At 46.1% G+C, this 18911-nt stretch overlaps 2 protein-coding genes across 2 annotated transcripts in view; one reads left to right on the forward strand and one right to left on the reverse strand.

The window, feature by feature from the left end:
• Positions 1 to 2992, forward strand: part of LOC134291283 (uncharacterized) — a 30794-nt gene extending 27802 nt beyond the window's left edge. Inside the window, exon 3 of the mRNA XM_062858808.1 lies at positions 2987 to 2992. Coding sequence (XP_062714792.1) covers positions 2987 to 2992 — 6 coding nt within the window. The remainder of the gene's footprint in view (positions 1 to 2986) is intronic.
• A 2183-nt stretch (positions 2993 to 5175) lies between these two features.
• Positions 5176 to 7430, reverse strand: LOC134291286 (uncharacterized). The gene is made up of 3 exons (XM_062858813.1): positions 7274 to 7430; positions 6352 to 7224; positions 5176 to 6278 (listed from the first exon to the last, which is right to left on the reverse strand). The coding sequence occupies exons 1-3, from the start codon at positions 7428 to 7430 to the stop codon at positions 5176 to 5178; spliced, it is 2133 nt and encodes a 710-aa protein (XP_062714797.1).
• Positions 7431 to 18911: the final 11481 nt, after the last annotated feature.

Genomic DNA, 18911 nt, shown 5'->3' on the forward strand with positions numbered 1-18911 from the left:
TGTCGTGATTTTGTGTATCGTACTTGTGTAAAATAACTCCAAGGAAGTATTTAAATATTACATCTGGACACTACCCAACACCCACTATGATGTAACGCAGCCAACAGTTCCGCTACTCACCACCAGGCGTCGCAGAAGGACATGTTGGGCGGCCATTGTGGGTGGTGTAAAGGGGGCCATGATGGGGCGAAATATGATGGGCGGATTACAGGACGGTCGCAGGCCTGGAGCATGCACCACCATTGCTAATCGTGCAATTACCTTGCAACTGTCGTTAAAGCAAGACGTGAGGTAGCAAAGAAAGAGTTAAAAGCCAATCTATAACAAGCAAATTTAAGACTTTGGTCTGTAAAGAGGAGTGAATAGTGGAAGTAGTGAAGTGGTGAAAACATCCAGGTAATCCACGGCATACGATATTTAATCCCGGCCGACCCCATCATTAACCGCTAAAATTCCCCCCTACAGGACCCCTGTGCTTAAGTTAAAAGTTAGCACTTACCTGTGTTACAGTTTGAAAAGCCTGTACTTACCTGTGCTACCCTTGAAAGGGCCTGTGTATGCCTCCAAGTTCCCCGGAGGATTGCCGGAAGTACGTTAGAAGGAACCGTGGTCCGGAGTTGGCTTCGCCGTCAAGTGCGCCGCTCCGTCGACCTGATAGACCGCCATTGGCCAATCCGACGCCGCCTAACCAGTGAAAAGGTGCGGCCATTTTGTGTCCGGAGTTCACGCGCACAACCAACCGTCGCGACTCGGACTGCACCGACCGGCCGCCCAGCTCAACGGAAGACGAGAAGCAGCGAAGGACACCACAGGAGAGACGGAAGTGAAGGTGTAGTAGCGGAGCCAGAAGAAGGGGCCCCGCCAAAAGTGAAGAAGAATCAAGAGTGAGGTAGCAGATAGAAAGTAAGGAAGTGGGAGGAAGTAATAAAGGTACCGTAAACCGGGGTCAAATTGATCAGCGGGGTGAAATTGATCATACGGGTACTACATTGTATTCCATACTAGGAACTCTAAAGCGTCATAATGATCTCAAACTTTTTACGTCATCTGGTTCGTAGATGTCTAGAGATCAGTGTAGACTTTTAATTTTTTAGAAAAAGTTAGTTTTGCCTTATTTTTTAGGAGTTTGCTATGTATTTCTCATTTTGCTGAAATCATAGCTACTAAACAATCGATTGCTAATAGGACTTCCCGTAAATTCTCTGTTTTAACATTTTTGTGGAGCCCTGGTTGGGAAGTTATGTAGCTAATCAGAACATGAAATAGTGAAAAAAGGTCATTTTATGTTGAAATAGTCATTAATTGTGATAGAAATCACTCATTTCAAAAGAAAATTGCCTACCTTTAGGCGTTTAAGGGAAAATTTCAAAATTTAATTTTGCATTTAAAGTATTAAATTCATAAGTTGTAAGATTTTAAACGCGTTATTCGGTTTTAGAAGAGCAAAATTAAGCGGAGAAGGAAATTTTCCTTTCTAACCGATGCTTAATTGTATACTGATCAATTTCGCCCCAAAGTGGCATTTTCATTTTTTTGATATTTGGAGTTATTTAACTTAAAATTTAAATTAGTTGAACAAAATTCTGTCACATGGTTCCATGGAGATTCACTTGGTACTGGTTTTACAGAAATTCTTTTGGCCATATTTGAATTGGCACTGATGTTATACGCAAAAGTTGTTTTAAAGTGATCAATTTGACCCCGGATTACGGTACCTAGTTTTGTGTAAGAGCGTAATAAAGTGGGTTTTGTGTCACGCGAAGTGTTTAAGTGTGTTCCTTGGTCGCGATAGTCCAGCGCATACGCCGACCCTGAGGCAGTTGAAAGAGGGGGGTCTCACGAGTGCTGGGCAGGGATCGCCCACTAGTTACAAGGTTTGGTTCTGGTGATACGGTTGATTGGTTTGGAGTACCGATTTCAGGGTGGGGCTTACTCTCTGGACTTCCCATCAGGGATGCCCCCTTGAGCCCTTTGGATGGTGTGGAAGGTCGGTATGCTAGATCTCTTCGTAGATTCCATAGTCCTTTAAGAAACAGAAGAGCGCTTCCTCGTTGGATTTGTCATTTTGGAGGATGGTCCGGATGCTTCCTAATCCGTACATTTCCCTGACGTTTTGGAGAGTAGGACAGTTGTAAAGGAGTGTTCTATAGAGTTGTGTTGTCTACAGGTCTCGCACAGTTTTCGGAAGTTGAGGCCTCCTCCCATGTCGTCGTGGGAGACCCTTGGCCCGTTCGATTTCTCGAGAGGATGAACTGCTCCTTTCTGTTAGTCCGATCCTCCCAGACTTCTGTTGTGACCTGACCTTTGACGGTTGCCTCCAATCCGTACAGCAGTCGGCTGCTGATGATGGCATCTGCTACTCTGTGTCGTGATTCCCAGTCACTCCTCGTTCACCTCCCTGGTATGGCCTTTAGCAAGTTTATCGTCGTTTACTAGCTTCCTTCACCTTATTGAGGTGGGACTTGAAGGTTAGAAAACGATCGTAAATCACTTCCAGGATCTTCCGCGTACACTAATATGCAGATGCCTTTTGGGAGATTCTCAAAGACCCAGACCCCATTTTTGTGATTTCAAATGAAACCTACCATATTTTGCTCGATAACTCAAAAACGAAAAAAGCTATCGCAATTCTGAGCACATTTTCGGCCCTTTAACCTTTAAAGGTCCTAAAATCGTCGATTTTAGTAGAACACGGTATTTTGGTCAAAATTCAACATTTTGAGGAGGGACACAAAAAAAAATTGTTCGAGAAATTTAAAAACTTTCAACAAAACTTAAATGAAATGTTGATGAGTACCGCACTGGTTAACAAAAAAAAACATTTCATGGCACCAGAAATCATATCGTTTATTTAGCTTTTGATGTCTGGGCCTTAAACTCTCAAAAAACCGCGATCTTGAATATTGAGCTGCGCTTTTGGATTTAAGTCCGCCTTCAGGAAATTCTGGTCGCTATTTTCGTACTCCAGACTTCTCCCCCATTCCAGATATAGCCATATTGAATAATTATATAGCCTAAAGCTCTCTTAAACAGCCGCCATTTTGGATTTTCGACCACCATCATGATTATTCTGGTTGCCATTTCTGGACTCCGGAAATTTTTGCTATATCAAATATATCCATATGGCATGGTTTTAGGGCCTAAACTCCATTACACAGAAACAATATTGGTTTTTGGATATTTTGGTTGCCATTTTTGGACTCTGGACATCTCATCCATTGATTGATTGATTTATCTTTATTTGAGAGACTTTCAGCCCTTGGCTGGTTCGTCTCTTTCTTGGGAAAGGTGAGCCAGAAGGGCTTAGTAACTTTAAGTGCAATAATTCACTATTTGCAAGTGTCCTTCTTGTAGAGGACCTTTTGTTTTGGTAAACAAAATTGACTTGACACTTCTAGTACCGCTGCTGACGCTGTAAGGGCGTGGCAAACTAGATGTTAGTCACACAAACAGTCGCGACATTGAACTTCTGTGGCTAGTTATTCTACTGGGGCCACCAAAGAGAAGTAATTACATTTCATTTGTTTTTGTTCATTTGTTTTTGCTGCTGTCTGCTGTGGGCTTCGGTCTTTGGTACCGGTGGTGTGGGCCCGTGAGGCCCGCCGCTCACCGGGGGAGGGGGTTGTCTGTCGACCAGGTTGGTCATGGTGTTCCAGTGGTGTCCTGGGAGCCAGCGGCTCGCCACGGGCCTTTCCGGCCAGGGTTGGACTCGAAGCTTGTTTCCGACTGGTAAGCCGGGTTATATGAGGTTGCTGGTTTAGGGGTCCGGGGTTCCAGGCGGCCTACAGCTCGCCGCGGGCCTTTGCCGGCCAGGCTTGAACACGAAGTCCTTCTTGGTCTGTTTGGATGGCTCCTCTCCATGGGGGGGGGGGGGTCAATATGGTCCCGTAAGGACCGCAGGGTAGGCGGAGTTGTCGGTTGATGGTTGTTAGAGGGGTGGGGCTTACCACTCGGATCCCGGAAAAAAAAACCCGAGAGGTCCGAGGTGCCCACCGGTGGCCCGCGGTTCTCCTGTTGCTGATGCCGACCTTGGGGGTCGCTATAGTCCCGAAACCGGGTGGTTCAAGGAGCTAAGGGTTGGTCCGTGGCTTGGTCTGTGGCTTCGGGGTAGACCTTACCGCTCGGATCCCAGGAAAGTCCGCGAGGTCCGAGGTGCCCTCCAGGAGGGTCGTTGTGGTGTAGTGTTGGTCGTCTTTCCTGCTGATTCCGTTGTCCATCCGGCGCCGAGGTCGGTCCATCCATGCCGGTCCCCTGCCGGCTTCCGGTTGGAGGCGCCCCGGCTACCGGAGGATTCGCTGTGTCGGCGGTTCCTCCCCACAACGCCGAGGTCGACCCGTCCATGCCGGTCCCTTACCGGCTTCCGGTTGGACGGCGCCCCCACGGTTGCAGGGAGTAGCCCGCTGATCTTTCTCCTGCCGCTACAAATGTCCGACCTTGAGGGTCGATGTGGTTGATGGTTTGCTTCAATACTCCTTCCGCTGCTGAATCCGACCTTGAGGGTCGTTGTGGTCTTGAGGGTCGAGAGAGTCTGGACTGTTGCTGATGCCGACCTTGAGGGTCGCTGCAATCTCGGAACCGGGTGGTTCAAGGAGCTAAGTGTTGATCTGTAGCTTGGGGGTAGGCCTTACCGCTCGGATCCCGGGAAAGCCCGAGAGGTCCGAGGTGCCCACCAGGAGGGTCGTTGTGGTGTAATGTTGGTTGTCGTTCCTGCTGATTCCGTTGCCAGCCGGCGCCGAGGTCGGTCCATCCATGCCGGTCCCCTGCCGGCTTCCGGTTGGAGGCGCCCCGGCTACCGGAGGATTCGCTGTGTCGGCGGTTCCTCCCCACAACGCCGAGGTCGACCCGTCCATGCCGGTCCCCTACCAGCTTCCGGTTGGACGGCGCCCCGACGGTTGCAGAGAGTAGCCCGCTGATTTTTTCTCCTACCGCTACAGATGTCCGACCTTGAGAGTCGATGTGGCTATTGGTGTGTTTCAAATTCCTTCCGCTGCTGAATCCGACCTTGAGGGTCGTTGTAACTCCTTCCGCTGCTGAGTCCGACCTTGAGGGTCGTTGTAGCCTTGAAGTCTTGGAGTTGGAGTTGGAGTTGGTTGATGGGTGGGCCTTACCACTCGGATCCCGGGAAGTCCGAGAGGTCCGAGGTACCCACCGGTCCCGCCAGCGGTTTGGCACTTCTTATATCTCGTGGTACAGGCCACCCTCTTTCAAAAAGTTGATGACTTGCCGCTCACGGACTTGGTCATTGGAGAGTGAGCTTGGGATATCGGAGATTTGATGGGTTTCTCGGAGGAACCCGAGTGCCGGACAGTCGCACAAGAAGTACTCTACCGTGTTTGGCGTGTCACAATTTTCACATTGCCGGCGGAAGCCGGAGTTGCTAGCTGCCATATTGTGGGATGCTCTCGTGTGCCCCGTCCTAAGTCGGGACAGGACGATTTGGTCTCGCCGGTAAGGAAGATCTTCTCCGGGTTCTGTGGTCGGTTTGGCCTTTCGCAGGAAGAGGGTCCGGTTCCGCCTCCACTCGTTGGACCAGGCTTGTCGGATGGTGTCTTTGATCCATTTCTTGGCATCGTCCGCTGGGATTTTCCGGGTGAGGAAGGGGCTGTTCCGGCCAATGCCGGCCAGGACGTCGGCACGCTCGTTTCCGTGGATGCCGCAGTGTCCGGGAACCCACATTAGCACCGTCCGGTGCTTGGGAGCGTCAAGGGCCGCCTGGATGCCCTGGATGAAGGGGTGCTTGGACTTCACATTTTCGATGGCAGAGATGACGCTGTTGGAGTCAGTAACTACCAGTGCGGCACAGTCCCTTGGTGCTATTATGGCCTGAGAGATGCCTGCTGCTTCGGCCGAAAAAACCGAGCACTCCGTCGGGAGGCGGTGGTGTTGTTCTGGGTTTGTACCGTGGACACCAATGCCCACTCGGTTGCCCAGTTTAGAGCCGTCGGTATAATTGATCACATAATCGCTGTATCGGCCTCGGATCCTCTCCAGGAAGAAGGCCTGGAGTTCCTGGGGTTGAGCTTGCCGCGCAAAGTGGTTCTTAATTGCTCGGTCAATTTCTGGTGCCCTGGCCGACCAGCTTCTCGGCCCGAGCCGGTGGAGACCTGCCACCGGGGGAAGCGTGGCGTTGGCCACGGATTGAAGGGCCAGGTTTGCTTGCCCCCTCAGGAAGCAGCCTTGCCCATTTTTCCGGGTCTTCTCAAGGAAGCCTATGGCTCGGTTACAGATTGTTTGGGCAAGCTTGTGCCGGAAAGGCAACACACCGGCCTCGACGCATGCTGCGTCGGCAGGGGTCGATGGTAGAAGACCGGAAATCGTTCGGATGGCCCGGTTATAGATGGGCCCTAAGACCTTGATAAGACGATCTCGGGCTCGGCATGTAATTTCTATGCCGTATGTTAGGCGGCTCCAAATCACGGCGTCGGCGACCCGTAGGTGGGTGGCCCGTTCGCTCTTTCCTCCCGATGCTCCGGAGGAAATTCAACCGGGTTTCACAGCTCTTTTTCACGTTTTCGAAGTGGGCTTGTAGGGTCAAATGCCGATCAAGGGTGACCCCGAGGGTCTTCAAGGTTCTCCTTGTGGGAATCACTTCCTTGTTAAGGGTAATGTGCTTCCGGGGCAGTTGATGGTTGCTGCCACAGATGTGCAGCCTTGCCGATTTGGTGGCCGAAATATCGAAGCCGGCCTTGGCGGCCCACTTCCCAAAGGCATTCGTGGCTGCTTGGGCCTTCTTTCGTAATGCCTTCGTGTGCACGCCGATCACGATGAGGGTGATGTCATCGGCGTACACCTTCAGGTAGATACCCCTCGGGATGGTCTCAAAAACACCATGCATGGCCACCAGGAAGATGGTGACCGCAATCACGGACCCTTGGGGGACTCCCGTTTCTTCCTCTCGAACGCTGCTTCGGGTGTTTCCAATAATGACTTGGAAGGATCTTCCTGTGAGGAAGTCCTTCATGAAATACAAAAGGTTTCCTGTTACTCCCCAATGAGTTAACCTTGCTAGGACATCAGGGGTCCAAGCCCGATTGTAGGCCTTGGCCAAGTCGAGGTAAATAATCTCGGCATGTTCGTTGTTTTCTAGGGCATCGTCCAGCGTTTTACCCGATTCGGCCAGGAAGGAACCGGTGCCGCGTCCGGCCCGGAATGCATGCTGCCGGTGGTCTAGGTAGCCGTTGGTTTCGAGGTGTTCCACCAGACGGCGGTTCACCATCTTCTCCACTATCTTGGAGGCACAACTGGTTAGTGCGATGGGTCGGTAACTGGATACCTGGTTGGCTGATCCAGATCCTTTGGGGATCGGGACTACCAGGCTCTTTTCCCACTCGGCTGGTAATGTTCCCGAGGTCCAGATGGTGTTTATGGACTGTAGTAGGCTCCGCTTGCAGCTGGGAGGAGGTTTCGTAGCATGGGGTAACCGAGCTCATCTGGCCCGGAGGATTTCCCCTTGGCCCTGCTGAGGGCGAAATCTAGCTTGTGGGGTTTAAACGGGAGATTAAACTCCTGGTCCCGATCGGGGGGAACGGCAAAGCTGGACAGGGCGGTCCGCGGGGATGGATGTGCTTTGAGGAAAGCAGCAGGGTATTTGTCAATGGCCGAGAGCCCATGGAAATATTCCGCCAGAGCCTCAGAGATTTCCTGTAGGTCCCTGGTGGGCGACCCGTTCACGGTCAGGCAGATTCCTTTGGTTCTGCGTTTTCCCTGAAGCGAATTGACCTTCTGCCAAAGCTCGGCAGACGTTTACTGGTCGTTGATCGAGTCAAGGAACTCCTTCCATGACCTCTCCTTAGCTTCTCTAATCTCCTGGCGACAGGAGTTCCGAGCGGCTTTAAAGTCTTCATTGGCTTGCTCTAATCCCGGATGATCCGGCGGGAGTCGGTCTTTGGCCCTTTTCAAGGCCCGGAGCTTTTTTCCGGCGGAGCTTAACCGCCGCCTTGGTGGTACTGTCCCACCAGTGGAGGGCTCGTTTTCCCGGATTCGGGCTGGTCTTTGGGATGGCCTGCCCGGCAGCCTGGACGATTGCGGAAGTAATCTCTTCCATTGAGCAAGGCTTCGCGTTTTCAAATTCGTCTTCTACGGCCACTTGGAATGCCGCCCAGTCGGCTTTTTCATATTTCCACCGGGGACGTCGGTTTGTTTCCGGCGGGTTCTTATCGCTCAAGGCAATTACGATGGGGGTATGGTCGCTGCCGTGGGGGTCCTCGACAGTGTGCCACCGCAACCGGGGGGCGATCCTCGTGGAGGCGAGGGCACATCTCATCCATACCAAATATACTCATATTACATGCCCAAAACTCCATCAAACAGCCGCCATCTTGAATCTTGAACTGCCATCTTGGATTTTAGACTGCCATCTCTGATATTCTGGTGGTCATTTTTGGACTCCGTACATCTTCACTACACCAAATATAATAATATTGCATGGTTTTGGAGCCTAAACACCATTAAAAAGCCGCCATCTTGAATTTTGAGCAGCCATCTTGGAGTTGAGACAGCCATGTTGGATATTCTTGTGGTCATTATTGGACTCTGAACATCTTCCTTTGGTATGGGGAACCATATTGAATGGTTTAGGCACTAAAACTCCATTAAACAATCGTCATCTTGAATTTTGAGCCGCCATCTTGGATAATGTGGTCGCCATTTTTAGACTTCGGACATCTCATCCATACCAAATATACTCATATTACATGGTTTTGGGGCCCAAATCTCCATCAAACAGCCGCCATCTTGAATTTTGAGCCGTCATCTTGGATTTTAGACTGCCATCTTTGATATTCTGGTGGCCATTTTTGGACTCCAGACAACTTCCCCTTAGCAAATATACCGCATATTGCATGATTTTGGAGCCTAAGACAGCATTAAACAGTCACCATCTTGAATTTGGAGCCGTCATCTTGAATATTAGGCTGCCATTTTGAATTTTGGGCTGACATCCTTGAATTTCTTGTCATCAGTGTGGTTTCTGCCCAAAATTACTGCTTAATGTTACTGCCGCAGTTTGATATGTCGCATGATGGGACACGGCTCAGATTTATATACGGCTCAGATTTATATACCGGTGCTGGTTCAGATCACTCAAATCCGGACCATTTTTAATAGCAAACAATGCGGTAAAATTCCGGTTGGATTCGAGCTATAATCCGAAAAATCGACCAATGGAAAGTGCCTTAAAAGTGAGTGACCTTTTTGTACACAGCTATACATACACACATACACACACTCATACATACATACACACACAGACATCACCTCAATTCGTCGAACTGAGTTTATTGGTATATGTGAGTTGACCCTCCGAGCCTTCTATCAAAAAATCGTGTTTTGAGTGAACATATAGTCTTTCAGTACACTTTGGTGTAGGTACGAAACAGGCAAAAAGAGATTAAATTTTGTTCCGGCCATTTATTTAAACATCTCTGACCTGCACGATTTGGATGAATATTTTAAAACGATTAAACTGACAGATAGCATGCTGTTGTAGGGTTTTGAAGAAAAAGTTTTACATTTTCAAGTTTGTTCTTACGGATATCTCCTAGGGGTTTGAACATCTACCTACATTGTAGATTTCTGTACACATGTTGGTTTGCGTTAATGCATGGACGGATTCTGCCGATTTCAAAGCTCTGGCGACACTTTGTTCAGGTGTTTCGCGAAGCATTCGTCTGTTCAGCATCATGTGCTCCGATGGGCTTTAATATACGGCTCCTGTATGCGTTTCTTGTTGGATGAAACTAACCTTTCGAAGTCCTTACTACACTGGGTACTGCTAGGATTTATATGGATTCTCCTTAGCTTCATCAACTTATCTTCAGAAATAAACAGTTAAGTTTTGCACTATCGTTTGGATCGACTTGGATCATTCATTAGATTTGAGAGCCACTGCTTTCGGTAGCAAGGTGCGACACCTGATCGAACTGTTAGGTACATTTCGATAGGGCGCAATCCTGGTCGACCCTGGAACTTTCCGTGATGGAAATTTCCTTGACTTACTCGGGCATGGCTTAGAGTATCTTCGTGACGTTTGTTTCTGCGTTGATTTCAGTGGAGAGCGGTATTGATTACGGAAAATCAATTATTAAAGAATTGATTGATGTGAAACCTTCTCTTCAAACTACGTGGACGGCAATTTGGCTGTAAACAGAGCTCTACAACAGTACATTTCCAATCATAATGTTTAAGTTGAAATAAAGAGCATTGCATACTTTAAGGGATTTCAGGTGGCACCCATTTAGTACGTCATGCTATTGCGCTTAGCAAGAAAAATTTTAGTTTCACACTTTTACCGATCTGTCAGTCAGTTGTGCGCAAGGGTGAATCTCTTATCATGGGCAGTATCCATATTTGCATTACTTAAAACATACCCAACCGGTATCAACCGCGTTCGATCAGTACAAGACTGAATGCAACAAATAATGGCACAACCAATCGAATCAGTAACAATTCCAGAAAATATTGTTTTATTTCCATTTCATTAAAACAATCTCGAAAGGGACCATAATGAGTTAACTTACCTTTCCACGCAAGTTAACAACAACAACAATCAGCCGGTGGGCGAGCGTCGATGTTTGTTTTGGTCGCAGACAATAGAAACGTGCTGCGAGTAGCTTTGGCGCGCAACGACGTCGTCTGCTTCCTTGCTCCTGATTGGCTGCGCGCAACTGGAGTGGAGCTGCGCGTAACTGACCGGCGCGCAAATTGCGCAACGAAAGAAAAACTATACAAAATATTCGCAATAAATCTTGACAAAAAATTGCAAAAACTACGAAAAATTAGGTATCAATTCCATGCGAAATTGCCTAACAATTTCGTTTTTATCGAAGTTCTGTAGCGATTCAAAACCCTAACCATTAAACCACTGCCGACTTGAAAGTCCATCTTCTTCTTCTTCTTCTTTATGGCTCGACGCTCGCATTGGAACTTGGCCTGCCTCTATTCAAATTAGTGTTCTTAAAGCACTTCCACAGTTACTAATGGAAGGGCTTTCTTTGCCTGGCATTGCATGAATTTGAACATTGTGAGGCAAAGTACAATGATACACTATGCCCAGGGAGTCGCCGATCCATAGCCTTAACCACTATGTTAACTGGAGACCCCTTTCCAGTCCTCTCGAACTCTTATATACCTCTTATGGGCTAGCTGGTTGGCCCAATCCTATTTTGATCTACGGGACTTCGTATGCAAATCAACTTAAGATTTCGGGTTGTACTTATCACAATTTAACTTATCCCCGATACAACCTTCTAAGTAAAACCATCTTCTGACTTGTCAAATATTTGTTTTGCTTATTTTTTACTATAAATGTTCGATCGTCAGAATACAATCGGTTTGGTTATTTCCCCGACCATCAATTGGAAAGATGTATAAAAGTTTTTTCAAGATAGCGGAGTATCATTAAATTTTGTTTTCTTTTCGGAGTTTCATTGAGTTTTAAGCAAAGGGAGGTTGCAAGGGCGTTTCAGGAGGCCTTAGGGGTGTCTCAAGGAGTCCCAGAGGGGCATTCCAGAGGGTTTCTGGGGTACAAGGAGATCTCTGGGGCATTCCAGATGGTTGCAGGCAAAGATGTTTTCGATCACCTGGCAATCATTTGACTCATTTGTCCATAACTCAGTTCAGAAGCAAATTATTGAAATGTGGAGTTCGGCAAACATGTAGATTAGTGTTTTTTCCTACAATTATCACCAAGGGCGGCATATTCCAACTCATATATTTACGACGTAAAAGTGTTAGTACCACCTACTCATACTAAACGATCGGATTTTTCAATCGTTTAGTATGAGTAGGTGGTACTAGCGCTTTCAGATCGTACCTATAAGAGCTAGAATATGCCGCCCTTGGTGATAATTGTAGGAAAAACACTAATCTACATGTTTGCCGAACTCCACATTTCAATAATTTGCTTCTGAACTGAGTTATGGACAAATGAGTCAAATGATTGACAGGTGATCGAAAACATCCTTGGTTGCAGGGGCTCTTCAGGGATTCTCAGGGGGCTCAGGAGCGTTACAAGGGGCCAAAGGGAATCTCAGGGGGTATCTGGAAGTCAGGGGCGTTTCAAGGGGTTTCAGATGAAACCAGGAGTTCTCAGTTTCAATTCAGGGGTCCTAAGGGACACCCAGGGAGTTTCAGGAGGTACCGAAAGACCTCAGAGACGTTTAAGGGGTCTCAGTGTGGATTAGTGGGTTCACGAGGCGCTTCAAAGGCCACAGGAGGCGCTTTAAGGGGTCCAAAGAGGGTTTCAGGAACATCTATATGAATCTCATGGGCATTTCAGTGGACCACAGGGGGGTTCAGAGTGGTTCCAAAGGGTCTCAGGACCGCTTCAAGGGGTCCAAAGAAGGTATCAGGAGCGTGTAAAGGGGTCTCATGGGCGTTCCAGAGGATCTCAGGGGCGTTTCAGGGGTATCTTAAGGGCGTATCAGAGGGTCCCAGGGGCTTTCAAGGGGGTACGTTCACGTCGCAAAAGCGTTTCAGGAGATCTCATTGAGTTTCATGGGTTCTCTGGTAATTTCAAAAACAATCAGAATAGTTGACAAACCAAAATTCGAATTTTCAACTCGAACGAGTAATCGGTGCTGCTGTTCGCCAGTAAAAACTTGATGTGTATCAGTGAAGAACACTCAACGGCAGCAGGTCTTCATCAGAAGATGCCTGCGGTATATAGTTCATGTAAGGTGGCCTCACAATTGGATCTCCAACGTGGAGCTCCATCGTCGAGGTCATCAAAAGCCGATAGTGACAGAAATTCGGAAGCGAAAATGGAGGTGGGTCGGCCACACTCTACGCAGGGGCGCAAATGAAATCTGCAAGCTAGCGTTAGATTAGAACTCAGTAGGAGATCGCAACAGACATACTCAGAGGCTCATTGCGGTGCAGCATCAGCAATGAAATAAAGTAAGTCAGCAGAAATTTGACCCGGTCACAGGTCAAGGCGATGGCGATGGCGGGCAATCGCCCAGGATGGGGATCTTTCAATAGGGTAAAAGCTGTTTACATTTCCATTTAATGCTTTCAGTTGGCGCCAGCAACGAAAAGTGTAGACAAGAACCTTTATAGCATCTAGTTTCCAGCGCTGACAGCTCGGCGGCGACACCATCACTCGTATTCAATCCATCGTATGTGCTACTCTCGGTTGTCAACTTTCCCAAATTCTCACCTCAAGCTCACGGAAGAATGGTAGTCAAGAACTGTCTAATCGTATGGGAAAATCGTGAAAAACGGTAATTGTTGGAAAACGGGAAAGTTTTGTGAAAAATTAGTGAATACAAATCAAGAATGGTTTGGATTGGCAACTGTTGTGTTTACATCATGTTCCGGAATAGCTTATTTACCGAGAAAATTCGGTTTTACTACCATACAAAAAAGAGCCATCTGTTATATTTTTAGTTTGGAATGTCGATCTATTTGGCTCTCTGCACCACCAAGGATGCTCAGGGCAAAAAGTACTAAGCCTGGTGACTTCAGGGCGGATCCAGGAAGTCTCTGGGGCGCTTCAGAAGGGGAACCTTCATTAAAAGTGGAAGTATCATTCCACTGGACACAGGTCCTTTCAGGTCATGGTTGCTTCCGACAGTATTTACATCGTTTCGGTCATGTGGGTTCTCCTGAATGTCCGGTTTGCGCTGGTTTAGAGAAAACGGTTGAACGCGTTTTTTTTTTTCGTGTGCCCGCGTTTTCATATAATGCGTGACCGCATGCTTGCCCCATGCGGGGAGGACACAATTAAGGACAATCTTGTCCAGAGAACCTTCCTGTTGAGGTGTCTGATGAGTAGACACCCCCATGGCTTAGAAGAACAACAGGGAGGCTTAGGGAGGTCCCTGGAGGTCTCAAGGGCGTTCCAATGGGTCTCAGGGTTTTCAGGGAGTCTCATGGTGTTTTACGGGGTCTTTGGGATTCTATGGGGTCTCTGGGATACTTCAGAGGGTCTCAAAGGCGTCCCAGGAGGTCTCAGGGGAGTTCCAGGGGGTCTTAGGGGATTTCAGAGACTATCTGGAGATCTCAGGACCGTTTCAGAGGGTACCAGGAGGTGCTTCATGGAATTTTAGCGGCTCTTCAGGTGGTCCCAGGGGTCTCACGTGGGCTCCAGGGTGTTTTTAAAGGGAATCCCTGTCCGCCTTCCGAGGACAAAGGGAGTGGTGAGGACCACTCGGGAAACTGGCTAAGCGCCAGCATGTTACCGTGATGGACTCTCCAAAGCGAGTCATCGATGTTCGTTGCTGCAGGCTACGCAGCTAACCTTGAGGGTGCAATGTGCACTAGCCCCTCTCTGAAGCAATACTTTCTTGGTTGTTCCGGAGAGACGTACCCAAGTAACAATTCCATCGCTGATTGGTTTTGTTTGATTTTTATTAATGTTTTATTACAGCAATAATTAAAACTCACAGTTTTATGACTGCTTTTATGAAAACCATTAATAAAATGTTTTATAGTATACTTGAAGATATCCATAAAGACAGATTTTAAGAGTAAACAAAACTTTCCAATATGTAAACCTTCAGGCAATTATTATTACCGCAATAAAACTGTTAAAACTCTCAACAGATGGCGATCCGTTCGATTAGTAACGACATCTGTTGGTGGAAAAGCAGAAACTACGACACTGCTAGGTTTATTGCGGTCATCATAAAAGTAAACTTGCTTTCGTTTTATTTTCGCTGATTATGGTCGTCGCCATATTGAAGAATTAGCTAACGTGAATGAAAAATAGTTAATTTTGCTTAAATTAGCAATGAATTGGTAGTTTGCAACCATTTTCATAACATGCTCACATAAATAAACTCTCTCTGCTGAGTTTTCTTGTGATTCGGGATAGTTTTACTAAATTCACAAATTGATTTATTTCATTCCAAGATGATAATATTCACTACTTTCGAAGCGCATTAGTTTTATGATTCTGCAACCCCAATATTCACGGTAAATTCGAATGCGCATAAGCCTACCAGCACAATAACTACTAAAATACTACTTTGAAATAATCGCTTTCTACTTACGAATGATGTATCCTCCTGAACTTTACGTGCCATCGAAAAAGCTTCTCTGCATCTTGAGCTGTCATAGTTTTTGTTGAAAAAAAAAACAACAACAATCGATAATGGGAAATATTTCAACTGGGTTTCAAAACGGGTTTATTGCTACTCATAATGCGGTTTGCAAAACCTCGCCGAGAGTGGTCCACTTAGCCGGAAGATGCTCTTTAAGAGGTTATCAAGAGGTTTTGATGTATGATTCAGTTTCATTGCAAGTTTTATAAAATTGGTCATGAAGATCTCTTGTAGAGCCGAACAAAACTTAAAATGTTACTTGGGTAGGGTTTGGCGACCATAGGAATGTGTTTAGTGGGTCGAGAAGAGAGTAGTCCTGGCTTCTACTATTGTAGTAGAAGACGGCCTCAGCCCCACACTATCCTAACCTTCCTGTTAGGGTGTCTGTTTGCAGATTATCCTCCTATGGTTTAGAAGGAAAAAAAAAGAAGTAGCTGAATAAAAGTTTTTTAAGCTAAAATGTGCTTAAAAGACGTTTGTTCAACTCTTGTTCAGCGAAAATGTTATACCCGCGTAATCCCCTTGAAATACCCCTGACCGCCCTTGATATCCCCGTAATAAATTTGAAATGGCACTGAAATTCCTTGGAAAGACTTTATAAGGCTCCAGTAATCCCCACACCATAGCTGTAAAGGCCTGGATATTAGAAATGGGCGAACCGTTCGCGAACGGTTCAAAAGAACTAGTTCTTTGGAAAGAATGACTGAACTGACGTTCGTTTGAAAAGAACGGTAGTTTTCCGTTCTCTCAAAAACGGGAAAACTGAATGTTCCTCAGAACCGGATATTCTTCGTATCTAAAGAAGGAAGATTGGTTTCTGAGAGACAGTTCTCCGATGACTTGCAGCCGGTCAAAGAATGGCATTTGAGAAATGGCTGATCAATGCACAAGATCACAAAACTTGTTGGAGCTGGATTTGCAAAATATTAAATGGTTTCTGGAATTACGTAATTATGGTTATTTTAACACGTAAAATAACGACTTGGCAAATAGATATTTAGATTAACGTTAGATTGAGCAAACAACGAAAAAACCCACTGAACGATAGAACGGTTCACGAGAACTAGTTCTTTCCAAAGAACTGTTCATATGGGAACGATTCCTTTAAAAGAACTGTTTTGCCCATCTCTACTGGATATTGAATAGCCACGCTGAGGTTCGATTCCCGGTCGGTCCAGGTCCGAAATCAATGCACGTAGTAATTTCACCAGATTGAGTTTTCCAGCAAAAAATATACTTGTTGACATTTTCAACTATTGAATTCAGTTAATCATTTCAAAACAATACTAATAAATATCTCTATTTCGTTGTCAACTACTTATAAAACACATTCCCGTAGCACAGACGCTTCGTCTCGACCTTCCACGCACCTTACGCGTCGATGGTCTCACAAATTCTAATTCTAGCTTCTGGCTTCTCGTCTGCTCGACCGAACGCCGACCGCGGTTATGGTTAATGAATAAAATGGCTCCTTCACAGTTATAAAATGATACATCACATAGTCTGTAACAAAAGGACACCGTCATAACGCACACATTTTTCATCAGTCTAAAAATTTAAAGCTTGCTCTCAGTTCTTCTTCTTCTTCTTTATAGCTCTACGTCCCGGACTTGTGTGTTCCTTGAGCACTTCCACAGTTATTAATTGAAGGCCTTTCTTTGCCTGCCATTGCTTGAATTTGTATATTGTGAGGCAAGCTCAATGATACACTATGCCCAGGGAGCCGAGAAAATTTTCCCGATTGGAACGGGAATCGAACCCGCCGTCTCCGGATTGGCGGTCCATAGCCTTAACCGTTAGGCTAACTGGAGACCCCTCTCAGTATAAAGCTTGAATTCAATATTTTGTACAAGAAATTCTTTAATATAAAATTCAGTATAATGGAATAAAAATGTATGTGTTAAATTGTTTACGTCGAGTGTAATTTTCAAAAATTATTGCTGTGTACATTTATCAATTTTCAAACTCTACGCTGTATTCAGTAAGAAAACATGACAGTTGCCAGAATGACTCGCGGATAAAGGAGGAATCTTACTTGAGTACCTACTCTACTTGTATGTAGGTACCTACTCTACTTGGCAACAAGAAAATATGCTTCATCTGGAAACTTCTTTATCCCACAAAGGATCCCACTAGGATGAAGAAGAAACCAGCGTAAACGTATTGCTCGGGGCAACTGATTCCAAGCCATGTAGAAGACTGTGCCCTTTCATCCATCCACTCTAACGCCTCCTTTCAAATAAACCAGCTTAAGGGGGAAATCAGTTTCGGTTTTCTAACGCATACTTGCAAACATTTCCCAACATGTGTGGGTTTTCAATTGAAGATGAAGAAATACTCGAATATTCACCACTATCAGATATCGAGCTATTTTAAAATTTGCTTCAACGCTGGCTCAGGACACTTACCTTCTCATTGAGACCAAAAAACATAACATTTTCACAATATTTTACTGCAAAACTGCTATTTTATAATTCGTGCGCTATCTTTTCGAATTTCCTCCCCAACGCACACCAGCACACACCATTTCACAAACACTATGTTAGCGGGAACCATCTCACATTTTGATTGCTATTCTGAACGTAAATAATCACGTAATCGAACTATAAAATGTTTCACCGGCTTCGCAAACCGAATAATTATCACTACATCCCAAAAAAGTCCGCGGCGATAGCCACACAATCGCGAAAACTGCACCAAATCGAGGCTCACTTTCCAACCGGCGCGGTGTTTACTTCCATGTAGTGCGCAAACATGGTGTGGCATTCCTTGACTTGCTGTTTCTTTTATTCTCCCATGGCCTATGTGTGCATATTGCTTGCGTCATAAGCACAGCGTTATGAACAAGTTGAAGATGGGAAAGAGACAAAATAAATGCACCAACAAACCTGCTTCATCTGTACATTCGCGTGCAGGAGTGTTAGTTTAGTCTCTGTCGGATCGGTTGGCGCTATCACCAATACACATAAATTGTGAGTTGAACCTTAATTGAAATTGTTTCATAAACCGTAAACCTATCCGTTTGGTTGCCATAGGATTGTTTCTCACTGCACGTTGACTGCATTCCTACACTTGCACTCGTTTCTAAGTAATTTCAGTTGGTACACGTAGGTAGGAAAGGTACGCAGTCCTTCTGCTCACGACGATATAGCTTGTGGTGACCTTCGATGGAAAGGAATTTCTCTTCCGCTAGATAAACTACTGGTAAACGATTCATTCATCCCTTCGCGTCGTCCTACCTTACCGTTCGTACATAATGTCCGTCGCGACGGCTGCTTCTGAACACAAGTGTGTGACACTAGCTCTTCTATCCATTCAATCGAGAGTTTCGCTATTTCCGGCTCATGGGACTCTTTGCCACTTGAACGGCATGGGGATAGTTGGGTGGTAGTTAGGGGCTCTGCACTTGAACAAAGTAAAATTTATACCGGTTCCATTGAGATGGGATAAAGGTAATCATCTGGAAATTCCAGAGAAGGGCTTTCGGTGAACTCTTGATTGAAATAGATCAAAGCCTAGCATTCGGATAAGGTTCGTCTGGGTATGTTGAAAATTTTGAATAAAATTACAGAACGGATTTGACATTCTTTAAAAGCATGCAATCATTGGTCACTGTCGGATGAGTTGATGCTGAACTTTGAAGCCTGAAAAAAAAATGTTAAACATTCATAACATGATGCATCCCTTCGTCTTGGGTATAGTTATAGTCCAGTTCTTATGCGAATGGTATCATGTATGCGCGTAGCAGACACCATTATTGACGACTAAGTTTCTTTCGATACACCACTGGACTGGAACTGAACTAGCATATACCTAATACTGACGCAAATGAGACCTAGTTACCCTAAACATCCATGGACCACA

This window comes from Aedes albopictus, chromosome 1 (genome assembly GCF_035046485.1).
Source record: "Aedes albopictus strain Foshan chromosome 1, AalbF5, whole genome shotgun sequence".
NCBI lineage: Eukaryota > Metazoa > Arthropoda > Insecta > Diptera > Culicidae > Aedes > Aedes albopictus.

What these genes read in the sequence shown, in the direction of transcription:
- LOC134291286 (XM_062858813.1), bottom strand. Translation starts at nt 7,430, where the DNA reads ATGAGCTCGGTTACCCCATGCTACGAAACCTCCTCCCAGCTGCAAGCG. An exon ending in GATCTGGATCAGCCAACCAG is followed by an intron (nt 7,225 to 7,273) that starts GTATCCAGTTAC and finishes CCTCCAAGATAG; the next exon opens with TGGAGAAGATGGTGAACCGC. An exon ending in CCCGAGATCGTCTTATCAAG is followed by an intron (nt 6,279 to 6,351) that starts GTCTTAGGGCCC and finishes CTGCCGACGCAG; the next exon opens with CATGCGTCGAGGCCGGTGTG.